Genomic DNA, 20,604 nt, shown 5'->3' on the forward strand with positions numbered 1-20,604 from the left:
CAGTTCTTTTGTGAACCAGTCCTTTGCCTTTGCCCAAATCAATCAAGATACTGACCTTGGGCATGGCATTCTGTGGGCCAGTCTCTATTCCAACAGGAGGGAAAGAGACATTCCCCCACCCCCCACGTGATGCCGGGAGAACTGCTCTGCAGTGAAAGGAGCCTTTGCAGCTGAGCTGGCTGGGAACACAGGAGCCCAGCCCCACCCCTTCCCGTCGGAGGGCAAACTGGGGACAGTGTGGCAAGAAGCAAAGAAGAGTGGGACGTCCCCTCTGCCTCTGCAGGAGAAGACACATACCACTGAGCAGAGGAGGAGTGGGACAAGGGAGACCTCTGTTCCCCAAAGGGCAGGCCTGCCACAGAGGCGGCCCCAGGGGCTCAAAAGGGCAGCCCAGGCTGCAGGGGCAGAGGTTACGTAAAGGGAGAGGGGGCCGAGACTGGCGCTATTCAGAGGGCCTCGGTTAGAGGGGTCCCAGGCGTGGGGGTGGCGGCGTGGGGAGCTGGAGGAGTCTGGAATGCTCTGATTTGACAGATGGCCCCTAGCTCAGCCAACTCTTCAAGGAAGGGAGCCACAAAAGCAGAAATTCAAAGGGCTGATTGCTGGTGGGGGTGGGGGGTGGTAAACGGTGCATCATGGGTCTATAACCTTGGCCTTCAAAACTATGTGCTTCGGTGTTTTACTGGGAGGGTGGGCAGACTACAGCTGGTGGGCAAGGGTGAGGTCTGGACACCTGTGGATCCCTCAGTGTCTGCCATAAGCAACTGTCAATCGGTTACATGATATTTTTTTGGTGCCAAAGAGTCTAGGTTCAGGCACCAAATGACAGCAGCCCGGGAAGGGTGCAGCCACTAACGGGGAAACTAATTGCTTCTGTGGAACTCTGAATATCTTAAAGTATAAAAATGACTTAAGAGTATCCCTTACAAGTCAGGACAAATGTATAGGCTCAAGGCTCTCATGCCAGCCCAGACCAAACTTAGGGGCTCTGCAGGTGCCCTAGGAGCTGAGGAGGGCTGCTGGTGGGGGCACAGCCTCAGGGCCCTCCCCGCTGGTGACTCCAACCCAAAGAGCTTCCCTGATTTGATGCAGATGTTCTAGGAACCCACCAAAGCAAACTGGGGCTCTCAGGAAGAAGCTGGAGGCAAGCTGTCCCCATAAATGCAGAGAAGCCCCCTTCCAGTCTGTTCTGGGATCCTAAGTCTGTGAAGTCAGCCTGGACTTGGCCCTGGTAATGTGGATCTGAGGTCAGATAAGGTGCCAAGGAGCCTGTTGGCTCAGCTTTTTACTAATGCTGGAGCCAGAGCCAAAGATGGCCTGATGTCTCAGTGTCCCGGTGATGCAATGTCCCCACCAGCACCTCACCTGCGCACTGGGCTGGGGTAGGGGGAGGGTGCTGAGAGCTGAGTACTATGTAGGCTCTCGAGCTTGGGTACCCAGCCTACAAGCTGCACCTGAGGTACTGACCAGACTGACAGAAGAGCCCATCCATGCTGAGGTCCCACAGGAGACCAAAGGCTCCCAAAGAAGTTTCTGGAGGCCATGTCAGCAGCTAGGAGCAGAAAAAACAGGTTAGCTAGGTCGTTCCTATGCAGTAATAGCAGTAAACCTTTATTACACCATATTAAATAAGTCCCATTTAATCCTCACAAATCCACATGGTAGAGGGATATTGTCATTATTGCTACTTTCCTAACTTCTTCATAGTTGAACAAGTGACTGTTTCCCCAAAAGAATATAAATTCACTGAGAGCATAACTGTCCCGCTTTTGTCCACCTTCCCCAGCAAGGCTTACCTGGGAAGTATATACTAGGGCTCCAGTGATGAGCTCCTGTAATTCGTGAGCACTAAGGCTGAAGCCTACTCACCCAGCATCGACTGTTCACCCCGCTGAAGCCCCCAGGAGCAGGGAGGGTGGCAGGCAGCAGAAACTAGTCCCTGTGGGGACTCCGGATGAACTTTCCAAAGAAACAGTTGAAGGAGCAGGGTTGAAGAGGTCTGCCCAACCTCCCCACCCCCTAGCTCTCAGAATCAACCCCAGGTATGTATGTGGGCCCCCAGCAGCCCCGTAAACCTGCTCCCCTAGTTGCCTTTGATTGGTCCAGGCCAGGGGTGGTTGGGATGGTCGTTGAACCCTTCTTAGGCCAATCGGACTCTCCTTCTTGGGAATTTACTTGACCATGGAGCCTGGGGTATAGAGAGAAGCTGAAGCCTGTCCTAGGATCCTGATCCTTCTCCACCATGGTTCCAGCTCCTCTGAGGCCCAGCTGTATCCCTGCCCTTGGATCCCAAGAACCACCCCTGCACCTTCAGAGGAGTCCGCCCCCCCCGCAACAGCAGCTTCAGGGAGCCCCCATGGATTTGTGCCTCTCGCAACTGGAGTCCTCATCAACAGCATGAGGTTCCGAAGTACACAGAGCCCCACAGACATGTTCTGCGCATCTACCTGGGACATCACTGCCATCTTTCTCTCCCTAGAGCTCAGCATGTACCTGGTCCTTAACCAAGGTCTTCAAAGAAACTAATGCTGCTGTTGCTGTGGGAAAATAAATTCCAAAGGGCAAGAAAACCAAGACCCCGGAAGTGAAACATCAGAGCCCATCCTAAGGCCTGTAGTTGGACAGGGTCTCCCCCAGAAGAGGTTCCCAAGGCCAAGTGCACCCCTTTCACTGATCTGACTTCAGCTGGGGCAGGTAGAGGGGGAGCTTTGTTTTTCCTTTCTGAAGATGGAGCACCTGATCTCTGTGCTAACACCATCCCTTCCAGATGAAGCCCAGGCCCTGTGCAAAGCCGCAGGGGGACCATAAGGACAAGGCAGGTCACAGGATCTCCTCATTCAACCTTCATATGGGACTACCAGCCCCAGTTTACAGAGTAGAAACTGAGGCACAGAGCTGATGTTAAATAACTCCCCAAGTCACACAGCAGTAAGTGGAGGAGCAGGGCTGGGTCCTCTGGTCTAATTCCCCCCCCACGCCCCCCAACTCTCCCACCAGGTGACAGGAGGTGGGGGAAGACACAGGGCGGGGCTTGCTCACACCCCCATGCTGTGTCAGGGTCACACAAGGACCTTCCATGGGCAACATCTCAGATCTGCTCTTTGTGCCTCTGACGCCCGACGGTGTGCCTGTCATGTACTGTGCAGGGAGAAAGAAGCCGCACTGACTGCAGACAGAGAATAATGGCCGCTCTGTTCCCTGTATCACCCAGGACTGGGGGAGGGGCAGGGAGGGTCAACGGGAAGGAAACCACAGGGAAGAAGAGAGAGCTGGAGGGCTCTTTCTGGAAGGCAGCCAATCTGCTGTGGCCCAGGAGTTCCGAGAACAATCCACCCCGCATGGTGGCTCTAATTTACGGCTGGGGTCCAGGCTCCAACTGGCAGGAATGAGACCAGCTGGAACTTGGGACCTGCCAGTCGCCAGGCAGGGATGGTCCTGGGTGCGGGCCAAGGCCGCATCCCCGTGCCCTGCATTCAGATCCCAGCAGCTGGTTTCTGGACTCTCCCTGCTGGCTTCTCACTGTACTCAGTGCACAGATTCCGAGCCTGGGGCAGAATGCATGTTCTCCAGGCAGCAACCCGAAGGGAAGAGGGGGAAGACAGAGCAGCTTTTCTAGGCTTTTCCAGCCGATGACCTACAACTCCAGAGCAGGAGTCAAACACCTGAGCACACCAGATCAAAATTCACAAGGGCCCTCACACTTGCAAGGCTGCTGCAGGGCTGTGCTCCTGCTGCCCGTGGAACCAGGGCCAGCACTTGGGACTTGGAGATGAGCCTGGACACAACGCGAGCACCTGTTGAGTGGCCGGGCGCAAATCACACAGAGGGCCTCGGGTGGCAAAGCAACACCCTGCGAAGCACACACTCGGGGGGGACCAGAGTGAGACCACAGGCCAGTCCCTGCACCTCCCTGACTTCATCATCACAAGCCTCCCTCTCTCCTCCAGCCTCAGCTGGGAAAAACCCAGTAGCACCCAAGGCCAGAAGAGGGTGGGTGCCCAGCCCCTCGTGCCAGTGGCCCTGCCCGGGCTGTTGGGCCGGCACACTCCCGCCACCTAGTGGCAGGCTGAGGTCCTCACCTGGAACAACCACCGGAGCAGGGGCTTGGGGCGGTGGCCCGCAGGCAGGTAGAGGCTCCTCAGAAGGCCGATGCGCAGGAAGGACAGCTGCTGGGCCGGCGGGGAGCTGCGGGGGTGGAGGGACAGAGGGGAGCGGTCAGGGAGGCAGCCTTCCCCAACACGCCTGCCTCAGCGAGGCTGGGTCAGGGGCCGTAGCGGGGGGAGGGCTTGCAGATTTCAGCTTCATCAGGACACTAGAATCGCATCAGTCACCACTCTGGACAAAAAAGCTGGTGGAGCCCTTGGTGCAAGCAGCTGCTGGAAGGAAAAACAACCCGTGGCACCATCAGAATCTTCTGCTGTCCACGAACACATCTCATAGTGTTTTTTGTTTGTTTTTTGGCCACTCTGGGCAGCTTGCAGGATCTTAGTTCCCTGACCAGGGATCAAACCTGGGCCATGGCAGTGAAAGCGCCGAGACCTAACCACTGGACCACCAGGAAATTCCCTCCACCATGTTTTAAACACATGACTGGGGAGTACAGTTTGTCCCTCCCATATAATGGAGGGGGAAACTGAGATATTAACCAGTTTCAAAAAGTATCTGTGTTGCAATGAGGAGAGAGCCTGAGAGTCACACCTCTTAGCTGAGGGCTCCAGGCCGCAGCGGACAGACAGAATTACCCTTGGGGCCCACGTGGGGCCAGCGTCCAGGGTCTGGTTACACAGACATGTCTGCCTCATCTTGTGTTTTTCCGAAACAAAGGGGACACCTGAGAAGATGGGAAAGTAAGAGAAAGGGGCCCAAGACGGGGCAGTTTTGGGAAGGAAGTAACAACCAAGGGTGCCACAGAGGATCCTTTGGAAACCACGTGAGCAGCAATAGTCCCAGGGTCAAGGGGGAAGGGCACTCAGACTCGCCACATTCCTGGGGCCATTCCTGATAGGATCCTGCGGGGCCTTTCCCTTTCCCCGGAGGTGCTGGCGTGGAGATGAGCCCTGCTTTGAGTACGTTGCTGCCCTGGTAGATCATCTGGACCCTGTACAATGAGGAGGTGATATATTTCGAGTGGTTTTAGGGCCTCTGGTGGAAGGCGCTTCATTTAGGAGGGGCTGGCTGGACTTCATCACCCTCCTGTACTCCTGGGCATCCCAGGGAGGCTGTGTCTCGGCTAGGATTCTCCTACTCTGTCCGAGTTTGGTGAATGCCTCTTTATTCTCTTTCTAGATAATGTCCTAAAGGCAATTAATAAGGGTTCCAGAAAATGAAAAAGTAACTTCATGTCTGTTCTTCTTTTTTAATGGCCAAATCCAGGCAAAGAACATTTCAGACAGCATTGAAAGTCATGACTCTAGTTAGAAATTTCCTCGGTCAGCCCAACCTCCTCCTCTCCTTTTTAAAAAGGACATCATATTTTAATCTGCCAGGAACAGAATGCTCCAAAACAAAGATTCTCCTCCGAGCCAAGTTGCTGTCTCCTTGAGTATATCCAGGCAATTTACAAATTGTATATGTTTTTTTTTTTTCCAAATCATTTAAGTTCAGAGGAGAAAGCGGCTTTGTTCCTGTGTTTGTGAAGTTGACCGCTCTAAAACAGACCTTTATTTGTACATACAAACACGTGTGCACCCCAGGGCTGCTGGCACACGCCACTCTGCTCCACGCGCTCGGTCACGCGGATACTTTCATGGACTGACCCCCGTGATGCATGCGTGGTTTGAGCACAGCACCCCGAACACAGACAATAGCCAAGCAAACCGTGTCTGGAGGACCTCACCAATTGGCAGGACCTGGCCAGGGGCCATGTGGCACGGAGGCCGGCGCTCCAGGGACTCCAAGGAGACTCCGGCTCTGGCATTCTGCTTATGGGCACCTGCCAGCTTCTCAGTAGGGGAACTGATTCTACAAGCCTCTGTCGGCTCAGATCAACACATTTCCAACTGCTGCTCAGAGGGAGAAACATCCCTTGGGTGACAACGTCTCCCTTCTGCTACACCACTCTGCAGTGCAGTTTCTGCCAGAGAAATGATCAGTCTGCCGTGGAGTTCACTGCTGCTGAGGCAGGCTTAGTCTGTATGACCAGGAGCCGGAGATAGGCAGAAAGGGCATGGTCCAGCTGTGCCTCGAAGCGAACGGCTTTCAAGGAATTCTGTGCCAACAGCTAGATGAGATGCGAGGAACCTCCTCCACGTGTGCTCCGGTGTGAGGGCAGTGCTGCCTCGCCTCAGCTGCACCACGAGCCCTGCCACCGTTCAGTGGAAGAACAGGCTGACAGCAGAAGTAACCTCCCGCTTGGTGGAAGGGTGGGGACCGGCCTGGCATGCAGACACTGCCCTGATCTGAGGCAGGAGGAGAGTCTGCAAAGCAGCAGGTGGGGAGGCCTGGAGGAGAGGGAAGCGGATGGCAGGTGTGTGAACTGAAAACTCAAACACTGCGGGTTACAGAATCAGCTGCTGCCAGATTTACAAAAATCCAGGCATGTCCACAAACCAAGAATGCTGACATCGGGTCCAAGTGGGTGCCTGTGCCTGTGGCAAAGCCAGTGACAAGGTCAGAAGTTATGTTGAGAATGTCAGAATGTCTCAGAGCGAGAAGGGGAGGAGCAGAGTCTCCCATCGGCAGCAGATGCCAGGCAGGCCCAGCTGAGCGCGAAGCCCCAGCTGCCAACCCTGAGGATCCCAGGGAGGGGAGGTCCCCACCCGGACAAGGAATGGCCACAGTCAGATGCGCTAATCCCCAGCCACCGTGGCAAGCACACGGGGCCACGGGAACAGAAGGAAGGAAGGTGGGGGCAGGGGAGGGAATCAGCCAAAAAGGGGAATCACACAAAACAAAGGCCCAGCTTGGGTCAGCATGTTGGGCTGCTGGCGGAGCTCCAGCCTTCTGCTTGGACTGTGTGTTCCTGATAAGGCCCAAGTCAGGGCCCCTCCAGCCCCCACCTCTCGTCTACTTTATGGCAGCAGTCCCAGAGGGCAAAGTCTCTAAATGCCTTGGGAATCCCAAGTGATGGCAGAGGGATAAACAGCGAGTGTCGTTATTTATACGGTATCAGTTTCTGTGCCTTCGCCAGGCCACTCAAATGTAAGCTTAAGTGAAACGCCGAGGGAGAAGAGCAACGAAAAACGGTCCGAGGGCTCATCCCCACTCCTCTTCTTTTTCCTCCCTGTGTTTAAAGATCAGTGAGCGCCACTCTGGTCAGCAGCCCAGGGGGCCAGCAACAGCCTGGCTGGCCGCTTCCGCTGGTTCAGGATTTGGGGGGCAGGCACAGCCAGTTGGGTGGCTCAGCCCTGTCCACGCTCTGTAACTGCTGTATTTCTCTCACCTGGGCTTCCCCCTGCCTGCCAGGAAGATGAGGAGGTCGTGGCAAAACAGGAGCTGGGGCCCAGGCCTCAGGGAGGTCCGGTGCACACACAACATTCACACCTCGAAGCTCGGACCCAACCCTTTCCCCGCCCGCCGAGGAAGGTCCCCGCCGGCACACGAGGTGCCCTGAGAACACACTGCAAACACCTCACGGGGAGAGCGGCAGGTGCACCCAGAGGACAAACATGCGTCCTGCGGCTCCCGCACACACTGAGTCCGGGGAGGACCCAGGGCACACTTCAGCGGGCAGGCTCCACCCCCTACCCCCACCCGCCACGGCACTGGCTCCTGCCTTGGAGCTGCCTGTGGGCATAGGTCCTGCAGCTTTTCCACTCAGGGGGTGCATTTCCCTCTGAACTGCTGTCAGGGGAGGAGGAAAGAGTTCAGCCTCTGGTACCAGCTTCTGTCACAGCATGTGACTTTGGTCCCAGGGAACTGACCTGAGGTCACACGTCTAGCCGGGTGATGAACGACAGCGGGTGGTCCAGGCCACCTCCGGTCCCACAGCTGTGGGTTCCGGGAGCAGATTTCTTGCATGTAAACCTGTGTAGGTCCAAGCTGGGAGGACCAGGCCTGGCACCCTCCCTTGCTCTGAGATCTGAGACAAACTGGTGGCTTCATCTGCGCCAAGTTTTCCCACTTGGTACAGTGGAAAGAAAGATACTACCCCTTTCCACCAAGCAGTAAGAAGAGGTGAATCTACTTCAAGAAAGGATATTCTAAAATCACATTCACTTTCCACCCCAAACCTTTAATGATAAAAATGATACATGTTTATCACAGAAAGTGTGGAAAATACAGAGGCGTATAATGAGAATAAAAGCACCTAAACTCTCACAAAGTGCTCACTTTTTGTATGGTGAGAAATGGAACCATACTGCTCTTTGAGAGAAGAAGTAATCTTTTCTTCTTCCTCCAGCTTCAAGTTTCCGGCTGTGCACAACGAGATAATTATTGAACAACTATTATTCCCCCTCTCGTGTTTCGACTTGAAGTCCTTGGCGCAAACAGGAAATAAAGGATGACCCCCAGGCTAAAGGGTGACCTTCAGGAAGTGGCCCTTCCCCAGCACATGGCAGGCATCCCCTGACCTGGCCGCGGGCAGGGTGCGGGCATTCCTCCAGGAAGCCCCGTGGAGCCGGGGCCGCAGCCCCATCTCTGCTCTGCTCCGTGAGCAAACCTGAGGGCGGACGGTCTGGATTCTCCGCTCTAGGGAAGCTGGCTGGCCACCTGGCCCCATTTGGCACGGATGCTCTGATCCCAGGCCACCGCTCCAAGGGCCATCTCATCTGTCAAACACTTCCTGCCGGCCGTCCAGCCAGGGACAGAAAACCTGCTGTCGGCACAAACCCCGAGGAGAAGCAGCTCAGGAAGCCGCCTGCCTTTCCTCTCTTATCTGGTTCTCTGTCCCTCTCCTTCCTCCAGCTCCACTATCTTTCTTCTTTCCCTTCACTCCTTCCCCCCCTCCTTGATCATCTCTTTATTAGAAATATTTTCAGTTTGGCAATGGGAACTTTTACCAACATTCATACCCTCAGACCCAATCATCTCACGTCACATCCAGGGATCTATTCCAGAACTGCAGTCAAATATTTCTGTGTAAGGATACTCTCTACCACATGGTTTACAATGGGGGAAAAGTTGGAAACAATCTGTACATCGAGAAAAACGAGAAAAATGGTCAAATATGTCAGGGAATCAATGCCATGAGACATAATTTCACCATTAACATTTCTTCATCTAATTGCAACATTTGGGCCTTGTTTAGATTCTGATTTCAGCAACATACTAAAAAACACTTATAAGACAATCAAGGCGATCTGAATGCTGACTGATATTAATGCTATTAAGATATTCCTATATTTTTTAGGTGTGATAATGTACTGAAGTTATGTCTAAAGATAGAGTCGTTTAGAGACACAGACTAAAGTACTCACAGAATTAAATTGCATGTGTCTGGGATAGGCTTAAAAATAATTCCAGGGCTTCTCTGGTGGCACAGTGGTTAAGAATCCGCTTGCCATTGCAGGGGACATGAGTTTGATCTCTGGTCCGGGAAGATCCCATATGCTACAGAGCAATGAAGCCCATCAGCCACAACTACTGAGCCTGCATGCCGCAACAACTGAAGCCCATGTGCCTGTGCTCTGCAACAAGAGAAGCCACCGCTTGCCACAACTAGAGAAAGCCCACGTGCAGCAAGGAAGACCCAACGCATCCAATAAATAAATAAATTAATTAATTTAAAAAAAATCCTGAAAGGACAACGTTAGTGGGCAGGGGTAGAGATGAATTGAGACTGGCTTTGAGTTGGTAACTGATGTTGAGTGAGGGGTACATGGAGGTACACTCTACTTTTATGTATGTTTGAAACTTCCCATGATAAAGAGTTTTAAAGGAAACACATCAAAACACTGTTATCTATTATAAAATAAGATGGACTAGCCAGAAAAGAGAAGATTCCTGTATTCAAGTCCTAATGTGGCCCCAACTTCCACGTGCCTTACAGGCTGGTGGGGGGAGGGAGTGGCCTCTCCTCCATGCCCTCCACCGCCAAGGCCTAGCAGGCTGCCAGCCCCCTGTGGAGGGCCGCTGCACTGAATCCTGTGGGCTTTCTCTCTCTCTTATTCTTAGACATGTGAACCCACAATTGCAAGCGTTGCATGTTACTGCAGTAAAGTTTTCAAAAAATCCCCTAAAACATCAACATAGTCAGGGGTTATGTGATAAGGACCGTGAACAACCTCCAACGAGAGGAGGATCAGGGCGCTGTCCTAACGTTATGCAGAGTGTACTTGGGGCTGGGGACAAACTTCTCAGGGTCAGCATCACACAGACCCGAGGAGGAGGAAGGGGCGGTGACGGGCTCTGGAAAACAGCTGGATGGCTGGGAAAGTGGCTCCAGTGTTGATGGAGACACAAGCCCGAAGGCGTGTATGATGAGCCTGACCAGAGCCGTTCTAGGACACTGGAGTGTGGGGGAGGAAGAGGCAACACAATTACATAACAGATGCCTAATACCTGCTGTAATGTAAGATTTCTTTTAAAGTTATGTATATCTAAATCAGTAAATGAAATATTATAAGTAGACCTGTGCTATTTCATCTATTCCCCTAAAAGTTGACATATCCAAACTGGCAAAATACAGCTTCAGATTGCCTCATTTGGGGTGGTCCTTACCACTGGGTTCCCTGAGGGAGGGGCCTGGTCAAGCTGCATTGACAGTTACCTGAGGAACAGCTCTTCCAGGTGGCTCCGTGGCTTCAGGTGTGAACAGTCCAGGATGCAGGGCAGGGGGTGATGCCTGGGTAGAAATACAGTCTCGCCTGGATGTACTGCTGGGATGACGTGCAGTGACATGGAGAACCTCTCTACCAGCTTCCTGGCAAACCAAGGGGCAGGAGAGCAGGGTGTCAGCAGGCGCACCTGGTCTGCAGCCTGGAGGGAGGCCAGGGAGGACCAGATGGCTGTCACCGCCCTGCAGCCCCCACCTGGTGGGGACCAGACCAGGAGCACAGCGCCACCTGCTGATGGAGGGAGAGCCTGAGGGATGCAGACTGAGGGGCCCTTCCCCCTCCCACTCTCTATCAGAACCCAATCCCTCCCTCAGGGCCTTAGTCCAGGAGCCAGAAGTCCTGGTCCCAAATCCTGCCCCACCCGTGGGCTCTGCTCAGACTTTCACTGAGTGCCCATGACTGAGGGTTCCAGGCTCTGAAGGATGAGTCAGGCCTGGGCTGCCCTTGCATGGCCAGGGAAAGTGTAAAGGAATCACGGCAATGCCCTCCAGCAAGTGGACCAGCCTCAGAGCTGCCACAGGGTTCCGAGAGGGGCAGAGCAGAGAAGCCCCGGGCGGGTGCAGCAGGTCGAGGGAGCCCAGACTCTTCCTCTGAGCATCCTCAAGCTCCGGTGAGCAGGAAGACTCCCCAGGGAGACTGCTAAATGCAGACGCCCAGGCCCCCTGCCCTGAGAATCTCATTTAGTGGATCAGAGCTGGGACCCACGGACAGGGAAGGAACAGGGAGAAGGTGAGGGGGTATACTCCAACTCTGTGGGGATGTGTCTAAGAGAGGTGGTGAAGAGGATTCCTAAGAATGAGGCAAATCTCTGCACCATGCAGGATGGAGCAATCCTCTGAGCACAGAACATGGTGGGTGAAAATGGCAAGTTGCAGAATAGGAAGAGTGTGTGTGCGGGGGGTGTGAGCACACGCATGTGCGCACGTGCAGATAAACACCTGCACATGCACACACACGTTCTTAGACACACGCAACACCCCACACACATCTGACGCACCCAACCATGGTCTAGGGTCATCCCTAGGGAAGAGGATGGGGTAGGGGAAGGAAGAGGAGACATTTCCTGTTTATTTAACACAACTGTTTTCAGCTTGATTTTGCAGTAACATAACATACACTTAACGGTAATAACAACAAAATAAAACAAGCCACAGCCACTGTACCCCCTCCTCTCACCAGAGGAAGGCCCCAGGTTCCCAGCCAGGCCCTGAGACAGTGAACTCGGAGGGGACACTGCCTGGGGCTCCCATGAAGATCTGGGACTGAGCAACCGGCACTGGAGGTGGAGGTGCAGAGCTGGTGGCCCACCAGCTGGCCAGAGGAAACCTGTCACTCTCTAGCCAAGTGATCAAGGTACAGAGGGTCATCCTAAGGATGAAATGGCACAATGAATGGGAATGACATCAGAAAAAGGGAGATTCTGATCCCGCAGCCTTTGGAAGTAGCCTTGGCAAACCACCACACAAATGGTAAAACAATTTTGTTTTGTTAATTTCTTTGCCGGTTGAGTTTTTGAGTATCTATGGCTTCCTATGTTGCTTGCGTAATTTTAAAAAAGTTACAAATTATTTAAAGTCTGTAAGAACTAGATTCATCTGTAAAAAGTTCTCAGCTCCAGTAACAAATCACCATTCAAAGGGACTTTTGTGATATTAAATATAATGTATGTGCATTACTAAGAGCTCTGAGATGACTCTCTCGCATCTAATTGAGGATTTCCTGTGCAGCCCAGAACTGAGGATAAAGGATGATGTTGTGGTATAAATATCCTCCCCTCCCCTGCCCCAGCACACACATAAGGTCTTTTAACTTTAAGGAATAGAGAATGTAGGACGTGGTCTGTTCAAGATGCAAGCAGTCCTTGGAGATGATCTGCTCGGGATGATGGGGGCCTTTCTATGAGGGGCAACTGTGGTGGTCACATGACTCCTGTCCACCAGATGGTGGCCAGCCCCCAGCCTTGGCCTCGCCCCTTCCAGATCCACACCCTTGCTTAGCACCCTCCACCCCACCCCAGCCCTGTTCAGGGATGGAAGAGGCTGCTAGCTTTGTACATCAGTGAGTAATGTTCTTTGAAGCAGAGAACTGAATTGTCCCATCAAAATGATCCCACATCAAAACAACCGCCTCAAAGTGGCTGTTGTCAAAAAAGGCTTTCTCAAAGTACTACTTGAAAATGTCACGTGCCCAGAAAATTATCAGCAATTTCAAAGCCTGGAACACTGTTTGCCCAGATAACTCCTTTTCTGTGGGGAATTTTTAAAACATCTAGGCCACGACTTCTAGAATCCTGGATACACTCAGGAGAAAGGCAAAGAGCTAGAAAGGTTATTCTGGCTACAGAGATGTCTTAAACCGTTTACTTCCAAGGCTATCCATCCAGTGAGCAGGGAACCTGGAAAGCGAGTCCACAGCCCCCAACACAGAGAGAAAACTGCTTCACCACTCACAATGTCACCAAGGCCTTTGGGCCAAACTCGCTGATTCCATTCAGTCCTCGTGCTCCACGGGGAGTTGCCGTGTGACCATGTGGCACCCTCTCCCTGCCTCTGGGCAGCGTGTGGAAACTGGGATCAGTTAGGAGGCAGGTGTCCCCTAATCCAGGCCAGGGGCCAGCAACTGCACACAGGCTGCGGCCTCCTCCCGCCTGTTTCTGTAAAGGGGGTTTCACTGCAACACAAGCAGGCTCGCAGGTTACGGATAGATGACATGGTTGACGGGCACTTTCCTGCCACAGCAGCACAGCCAAGTAGTCGCAGACAGGCTGTATGGCCCGTAAAGCCTGAAATATTTACTATTCACAAGCTTTACAGAAAGCCTGCTGATCCCCGACCAAGTCCAGAGACGATTATCAGAAAGACTTGAGAAAAAAAGCACACAGGCAGCCAAGGTGCTACTCAAGATCCTCTTTGGGCAACAGTGACTGTGGCAGCCATTTGGGGGTCCTGAGAGTGGGGGCCCCCGGGAGTCCGTGCGTCATTGCTCACACCCCTCGGCGAGTGGATGCAGAGTGCTGACTCAGCGTGAGCATCCAAACCAGACCGCATGGCTGGGACCTGGATAACGTCACCCGGACACACAGAAAAAGCAAAGACCGGACAGGCAGGCAATCCATGGAGTGGGGGCCAGCCAGCCCCCAGTCACATGGGGGCATGTGGTGCCTGAGGGATGGGGGGGGGGAGGAGGGAGGGGAGAAAGGAAAGAAAGGCAGACATACAGATAGATAAGATAGATCTGTCCTGGCTCTGCTCTCCCCCTCAGCTGCCCCCCAGTCTTCTCTTTTGCCTTCTCCTCTCTGTCTCCTCTGAGCCTATTCCAGGCAGGCTCACCCCCAGTTGCCCCCGAGAGCTGCTCTTGCCAAGGTCACCGTGACCTCCACGATGCACCCTTGGGTCCCTACTCTCCTCTCTATACCGGCTCCCCGGGTGATCTCATCTGGTTTTGCGGCTCTAAATGTCACCTATACACGGTGATTCCCAAGCTGGCCTCTCTAGACAAGGGGGTCCTTGTCTTGGTCTCATCCCAGGGGTCCCCTGAGTGAACTCTTGTTCCCATGCCTGTCACCCCCCAAGCTTGCACCACTCAGCCCTCCCCAATTAAATAAAGACAACTCTGACCTTCCAGCTGCTCAAACCAAAATCCCTGGGGTCCCCTCTGATTCCTCTCTTTCTCTCAGAGCTGCCATCCAGCTCGTCAGCAAACCCTGTCAGGTCTACTCTGAAAACGTACCTAGAATTTGCCTCCTCCTGCCACCCCGCCTCTCACTTCTCCCAGATTACTACCATGGCCCCCTTTGTCCCCGTCTCCCTTCTGCCCCACCCAGCCCAGTCTACCCTTGACCCTGCTCAGAGGAGCAGCAGCCAGCTTCCTGCAGCCTCCCCGACCTCCTCTCCCCCATCTGCCCCCTCCTCACTGCTCCCACTGCCAGGCCCTCCCAGGGCCACCTCGAGCCACCTTCAGGGCACTGCTGAAAAGTCATCTGCTCACAGAGGCCTTCCCTGATGCCTTGCTGGAATCTCACAGCCCTCCCGGCACTCCTGATGCCCCCTCCCCACTTTCTCCTTTCTCATGAGCACCAGTCACACAGCTTCCCTCACTCACTACGTGCACTGCTGGTCTCCCCGCCCTGACAGCAAGCAACACAGGGGCAGCGACCTCTGTCTGGTTCTTTTCCTGCTGTACCCCCAGAGTCTGCACAGAGCCTGGCATGAAGTTGGCGTGTAATAAATAGATGTTTGTTGGATGGACAGACAGATGAATGGACAGATGGATAGACAAATGGATGGATGGTTAACAGGGTAGCCTGAAGATGGATTCAGTGGTGGTCCTTGGGTATCTCCAAGACTCCAGGGTACAGATGAATCCAGCCCTCCCTCCAGCCAATGGGCCAGCAGACTCTGACCCAGACCACAGCTCTGACAGAAGCCACCTTCCTTCCCCACACAGGGGAAGACAGAAAATGTCACATGGCTGTATTCACCCGTTCAAAGGCACTGTTCATTCAGACTGTGGTTTGAGATCTGGTTCCACAAGTTTGGGCAGACAATTGGGGAAGAACAGGCCATATTTTATACCTCTGTGTCCTCAAAGGCCCACACTGACCCTGACACACGGTAGGTGAATAAATGCTTCTTGAATCAATGAACGGATGTGGGATTAAGAGAAGGACGCAGGTTGAGAACTCATCAATGGCACACAAATCACTGGTTGAAACTGTCCAAAACCAAGGGCAGGTCAGCACTTAAACCCTCTGCCTGGAGAGGCGGGTGCGGGGATTCGGCCCTGAGTAGGCCCCACGTGTGCCCACACCCCTCACCTGTGCCCACTCCCACTGTGCCCAATCCCCTCACCTGTGCTCAGGTGTGAGTGGCACTTCATCTTCATCAAGATCCAAGGAGTTGCGGTCACGACAGTCCTGCAGAAGCAGCTTCTCTCGCTCCTGCTCCAGGGCCTGTTCCCTGCCGGGAGATGAGAGGTGACAACCAGGGTCACTGCAGTGCCTGCTCATCCGGCCCCATTGCGGGGCTGCAGGGGCCTCGCTGGGCACAGCAAGGCCTAGGCACTGGGACCAGGGAGCCCAGGGCCCTGTCTCCATGCACAAAGCTCTCAAACTTAGATTCTTGGGGCGGGGGAGGGACTGCACTGCATCAATTATGTCGCCTGAAAGAAGACATTTTACGCCACACAATTTCAAATGCGCCTTTATTTGTGCACCTTGTCCTGGCATTTGCTCACTTTTTGACACACCAGGGACAGGGCCCAACCCTTCTGCTCCTCCTGGGTCCAGCCGCGCTGACCAGGAGCAGGCCCTGTGCCACGGCTCACCCAGGACAGCCTCTCTGGCCCCAAGTGGCAGCCCCCCAGGATCTGCTCCTTCCCTACTGACCTGCCCTGCCCCTCAGTCCATTTCCTCCCACCAGGCCTGAGCGCCTCACCTTCCTTTTCAACCAGGCCCCACTTAGGGGGCACTAGTCCCCCCCTTGGCCTTCTGAGTCCTTTTCCCTCTGGCTGTTGAGGGAGCCCCCCAGCCCTCACCCTTGCCCTGGCTTTGCCCACAGGTCCTCAGTTCTCAAAGGTTTCGCCTCCAGCCCAGCCTGTCTTAGGTTCAGATCTTCTGAGCCAGCCACTAGCTGGATGATTTCCAGCCGAATGTGGCCAGCCCTCTGACATCATGTGCCCAATTCTCAACTCCTCTTCCCTACACAGGCCCTAGCCTCCCCGGGGCCCCATCTTATCACCATTCATCCTATTCCCCCCTCACACTTTCCAGCCATTCTCCACAAGGAAGCCTGAGCAACCTCTCTTAAGCACATGGCAAAACACATCATTGAAATCTGCCCATGATGTGACCTTGTGTTCGTGAGGCTCACATCTTGGCTACATCTCCTGCTCTGTCCACACCCACACCCTGGCACCGAGAATTCCAGTCCTTGCAGCCAGGAGAGGCTCGGTCTGGCCTTCCTGCCTTTACATGTGCTGTCACCCCTGCTGCTCTCCCAACTCTTATCCTCCCAGGTCCAAGGACGAGGACCCCCCCTGGGGATCCTGTCCTGACCCCAGGCTAACTTAGATGCCGCTATGCCAGGCCCCTCCATAGTAGCTTTACCGCATGGGAAACACGAGAATCACCGTGTTCAGTTCCAGTGGGTGGGGCTGCAGCATCACATCTGTATATCTGTTGCCTGGTTCAGGGCCCAGCGCAGAGCAGGCGCATCCCCATGCCAGGTATTGAGGAGCAGGTAGCTCCCCATGCGTGTTCACATTCCTGCTGACACTTTCTAGCATCTAGTATATTTACAGCTGGACACTGTGCAAACATACAAACACGGCCCTTTGCCAAACATACCCACTGGTTAGGAGAAAATATACTCAGGTGAAGGAGTTAAACAGCAAAGTCATGGGCTAGTAAGAGCCCCAAGGAGCGTGTGGAGGAGGTAGATGACTCTGGGATGAAGTCAGGAATAGACATAGGAGAGAAAACAATCATTCACCCCACACTTGTCTTTAGCCCCCTCCTGTGGGCAAAAACACGGGGCTAGGAACTGGGAAAAACAGAGACCAGTGAGATGTCATTCCGATAAGAACCCAAGCACCAGACAACAGCACTGCCTCTTAACTTCTGCAAAGGGAGTGTGCATTCACTGAGCAAAAACAACACCAGAGGGACTTCCCTGGTGGCTCAGTGGTTACGAATCCACCGGCCAATGCAGGGGACACAGGTTCGATCCCTGGGCCGGGAAGATCCCACATGCCACAGAGCAACTAAGCCCGTGTGCCACAACTACTGACCCTGCACTCCAGAGCCTGCGAGCCACAACTACCGAGCCCCTGTGCCACAACTACTGAAGCCCGCGCACCTAGAGCCTGAGCTCTGCAACAAGAAAAGCCCCCCGCTCGCCACAACTAGAGAAAGTCCTCATGCAGCATCAAAGACCCAACGCAGCCAAAAAAATTAATTAATTAAATTAATAAAATTAAACAAACAAACAACACCAGAGAAGGGAAGAGGACACAGAAGAATAAGCCTGCAGGCAATGTGCTCCCGTGTGTCAAAGCACAGCCCCTGGGTGAAGAAGTCCACCTGCACCCCAGCCACCCTGGTCTCCTCTTGGGCAATGGAGGAGCAGGATTCTAGTATCTTCACCGCAAATAGGCCCTCAGTGCAAGCCAACCAGGGCACCTGCTTTCCAGTAAAGAAAGAGCACGGGTCTTGGTTTTCATCCCCACCTCTGCCTCCCTAAGGGATTTCTAGTTCTGCTCAGGTGTGACTTTCGCCTTTAGAAACCAACTTCTACGTGAGACATGCTCACTGTAATCCCAGGGGGAGGGCAGGTGAACTAGACCAAGTGCTATGGGAAAACGAGCAAAGCGTGCTCAGGTGCTAGAGTGGGGACAGGGTGGCAGGAAAGGCTGGCACCTTACCCCCCCACCCCTCCCGCCCCCGCCCATCACTGGTCACTGTTGAGGTGATTGTCAGGCCTCACACCTCAGGGTCAAAGCCGTCTGCTTTTTCCTCTTCCTTCTGACACTTGAATGGGAGTTGAGCGAGCCCCAAATTGGCATGAATTGGGCAGAACAGCGGCCAGGTGGAGAGAGAACCAGGAACGAGGGCTCTGTAACGTGGTGGGGGTCCTGGGCTCTCTGCCTCGGAGATGCTGCCCTTTAACCCACTGCCATTCCGCATGCGCCTTATTCACCAGGACACACAAGACACTCACTCGGAGGCACACAGATGGGGGTCGGGGTACGCTGCTTTATCCTAAGAGGAATTTGCTCTGAGTCTTTGAGGACGAACCCTGTGAAATTACTGCCAACCCCACAGAAATGAAGACCCCCATGATGGACCCTCTCCACTCACCTCTTCTCCTGCAGTAAGTAATCCAAGCTATTGACATAGCACTTGGAGCTCCCAGAAGTGAGCTGGAGAAACCACACGGGAATGGACAAGAAAAAGAAAGACAAAGACAGAAGAAAAATGAATAAAACTGAATCACGTTAAGCCCTTTATTTATTTTGTTTACTTTTCTGAACAGGCAATACATTCACCCGATTAAAAAAACGAACAGTATTAAGCATACAGTACAATGTTTCCCCCTCACCTCCACCCCAGCCACCCAGGTCCCGCCCCACAGGTGACCACAGATGTTCACTGCTGGCTGTGCTTTCAGAGATACCATATGCACAGACAAGCAAACCACAGACTCTCTCCTTTAACATAAATGGTAGCATGCTATACCCCCTATTCTGCACTTTGCTGATTTTCAATTAACAGTATGTCTTCAGGGTCATTCCATATCATTACTAAAGAGAGAATTTTTTTGCTTGTTTGTTTTTGTTTTTTTTTAAAAAAAAAACACTTACATGGTATCCTGATGTATGATTAGAACATAACTTATTAGTTCCCTAGTGGTAGGCATTTTGGTTATTGGCAAGCTTGAGCTATTATGAATAAATAAATCCTATTCTTAGAATAAATTTCCTGGATCTAGATCTACAGGCACTCAAATGTCCCCACAGTCTTCCCAGCAACTGCAGTTTATTCCCAGCTTGAAGTGCATCACTGAAGTTTCCGCTTAGGAATCCCAAGTCGCTGGACCAGAGTTAGCCGAGGCTTTGTGTCTGACCTAGCCCGGACCCATGACCCCAACTTTAGCTGCAAAACCCTTGAAGGGCCCCACACAGGGGCAGCATCACATATGGTACCACCCCAAGCATTCTTATTAGCAGGAGTTAGGAGCAGAAATAAAGGGAGAGATGCAGCCCAGCCCTGGGGGCCCAAGCTCCCAGCCACGAGGGCCTGGGGGCTGGGGAGAGGTTGGAGGTGTGTGTGGTTGGGGAGGGACAGTCAAGGTGAGGTGGCCCAAGGAGGGCAGTTGGGGCGTGGCTGAGGAGGAATGGCCAGAAAGGGGTGGCTGTGGGATGACTAAGGAGGGGTGGCTGAAGGGAGAAGGCAAGGAGAGGAGGCCAAGGGGCAGCTTCTGGCTTACCGAGGTGCGGGCGTCCACCCCTGGAGCTGCAACCTTCGGGCTGGTGCCTGCCACGTTCCATAAGGGCTCCTCCAGGGAGGCCAGGCCCCCAACAGGGTCGGGGCCCTGGGGCGGCTGATGGGCTAGTCTTCTCAGGCCCTGAGGCCCCGCTGCGCCTGCCGGCCTCTGGGCTGGGACTCCCCTGCTGGCCTGCGGGGTCCTCGGGCTCAGGAACTCCACGGGCGGTGGGCTCCAGTCGCTGGGGAACATGTCCCCAGCAGTCTGCATCTTGGGCTTCTTTGATGACTTGGGAGCTGGAGCAGAGGAGGACCCGCAGAGGCACCATGTGGGGTACAGGAGCCCCTGGTGCAGGGGGTGGTCAAGGCAGTTGCCCTTCAGCTTGGGCGAGAGGATGGGCCCAGCGGCAGCTGCTTGGACCCCTGCGGACGGGACGGAGTACTGCGGTGTCCCCACCTGCCCGCCACCCACCCAGCCGTGGCGCCACTCTGGCTGAGGAGAGGGGTGGCTAGGCATTGCTGTGGGCAGCACACAAGGGGGTTCCCTCAACTGTGGGTTTTCCACTCCCTTGTGCCCCCAAACCTCAGACGGGCTCTACCTGTACAGGGGAGCGACACCTACCTTCTCTCCAGGGAAGGGCGAGCACAGCCTTCTGGGGCCTGGCTATCTGCAAACTGCTGGACGTTTTATCCTGGAAGGAACCACCTGTCAGGTGAGGTGAGCCTCCAGAAGAGAGCTAAGTGCTCTAGAGGAGGGCCTGGGCCCCCAGGTACCCAGGAAGGAACACCCCCTCCAGCTCCACCTCAAGGACTTAGCACATGCACCACAAAGATCAAGTTGCTGAGGTGAAGGAGGCTTGATCTGACCTCTCATTTCAAGGACATGATGGGCAAGTGTAAGGACAT

The 20,604-nt window shown here is 54.0% G+C and overlaps 1 protein-coding gene across 1 annotated transcript in view; it reads right to left on the bottom strand.

Moving 5' to 3' along the window:
• The window catches only part of FAM178B (family with sequence similarity 178 member B), a 98,609-nt gene that overhangs the window by 63,990 nt on the left and 14,015 nt on the right, over positions 1–20,604 (bottom strand). The window contains 8 exon segments of the mRNA XM_057743370.1: positions 438–455; positions 1,470–1,549; positions 4,077–4,182; positions 10,649–10,801; positions 15,566–15,673; positions 18,574–18,635; positions 19,721–20,121; positions 20,321–20,390. Coding sequence (XP_057599353.1) covers positions 438–455; positions 1,470–1,549; positions 4,077–4,182; positions 10,649–10,801; positions 15,566–15,673; positions 18,574–18,635; positions 19,721–20,121; positions 20,321–20,390 — 998 coding nt within the window.

The sequence above is a fragment of the Hippopotamus amphibius genome, chromosome 7 (genome assembly GCF_030028045.1).
Source record: "Hippopotamus amphibius kiboko isolate mHipAmp2 chromosome 7, mHipAmp2.hap2, whole genome shotgun sequence".
In the NCBI taxonomy this organism is placed as follows: domain Eukaryota; kingdom Metazoa; phylum Chordata; class Mammalia; order Artiodactyla; family Hippopotamidae; genus Hippopotamus; species Hippopotamus amphibius.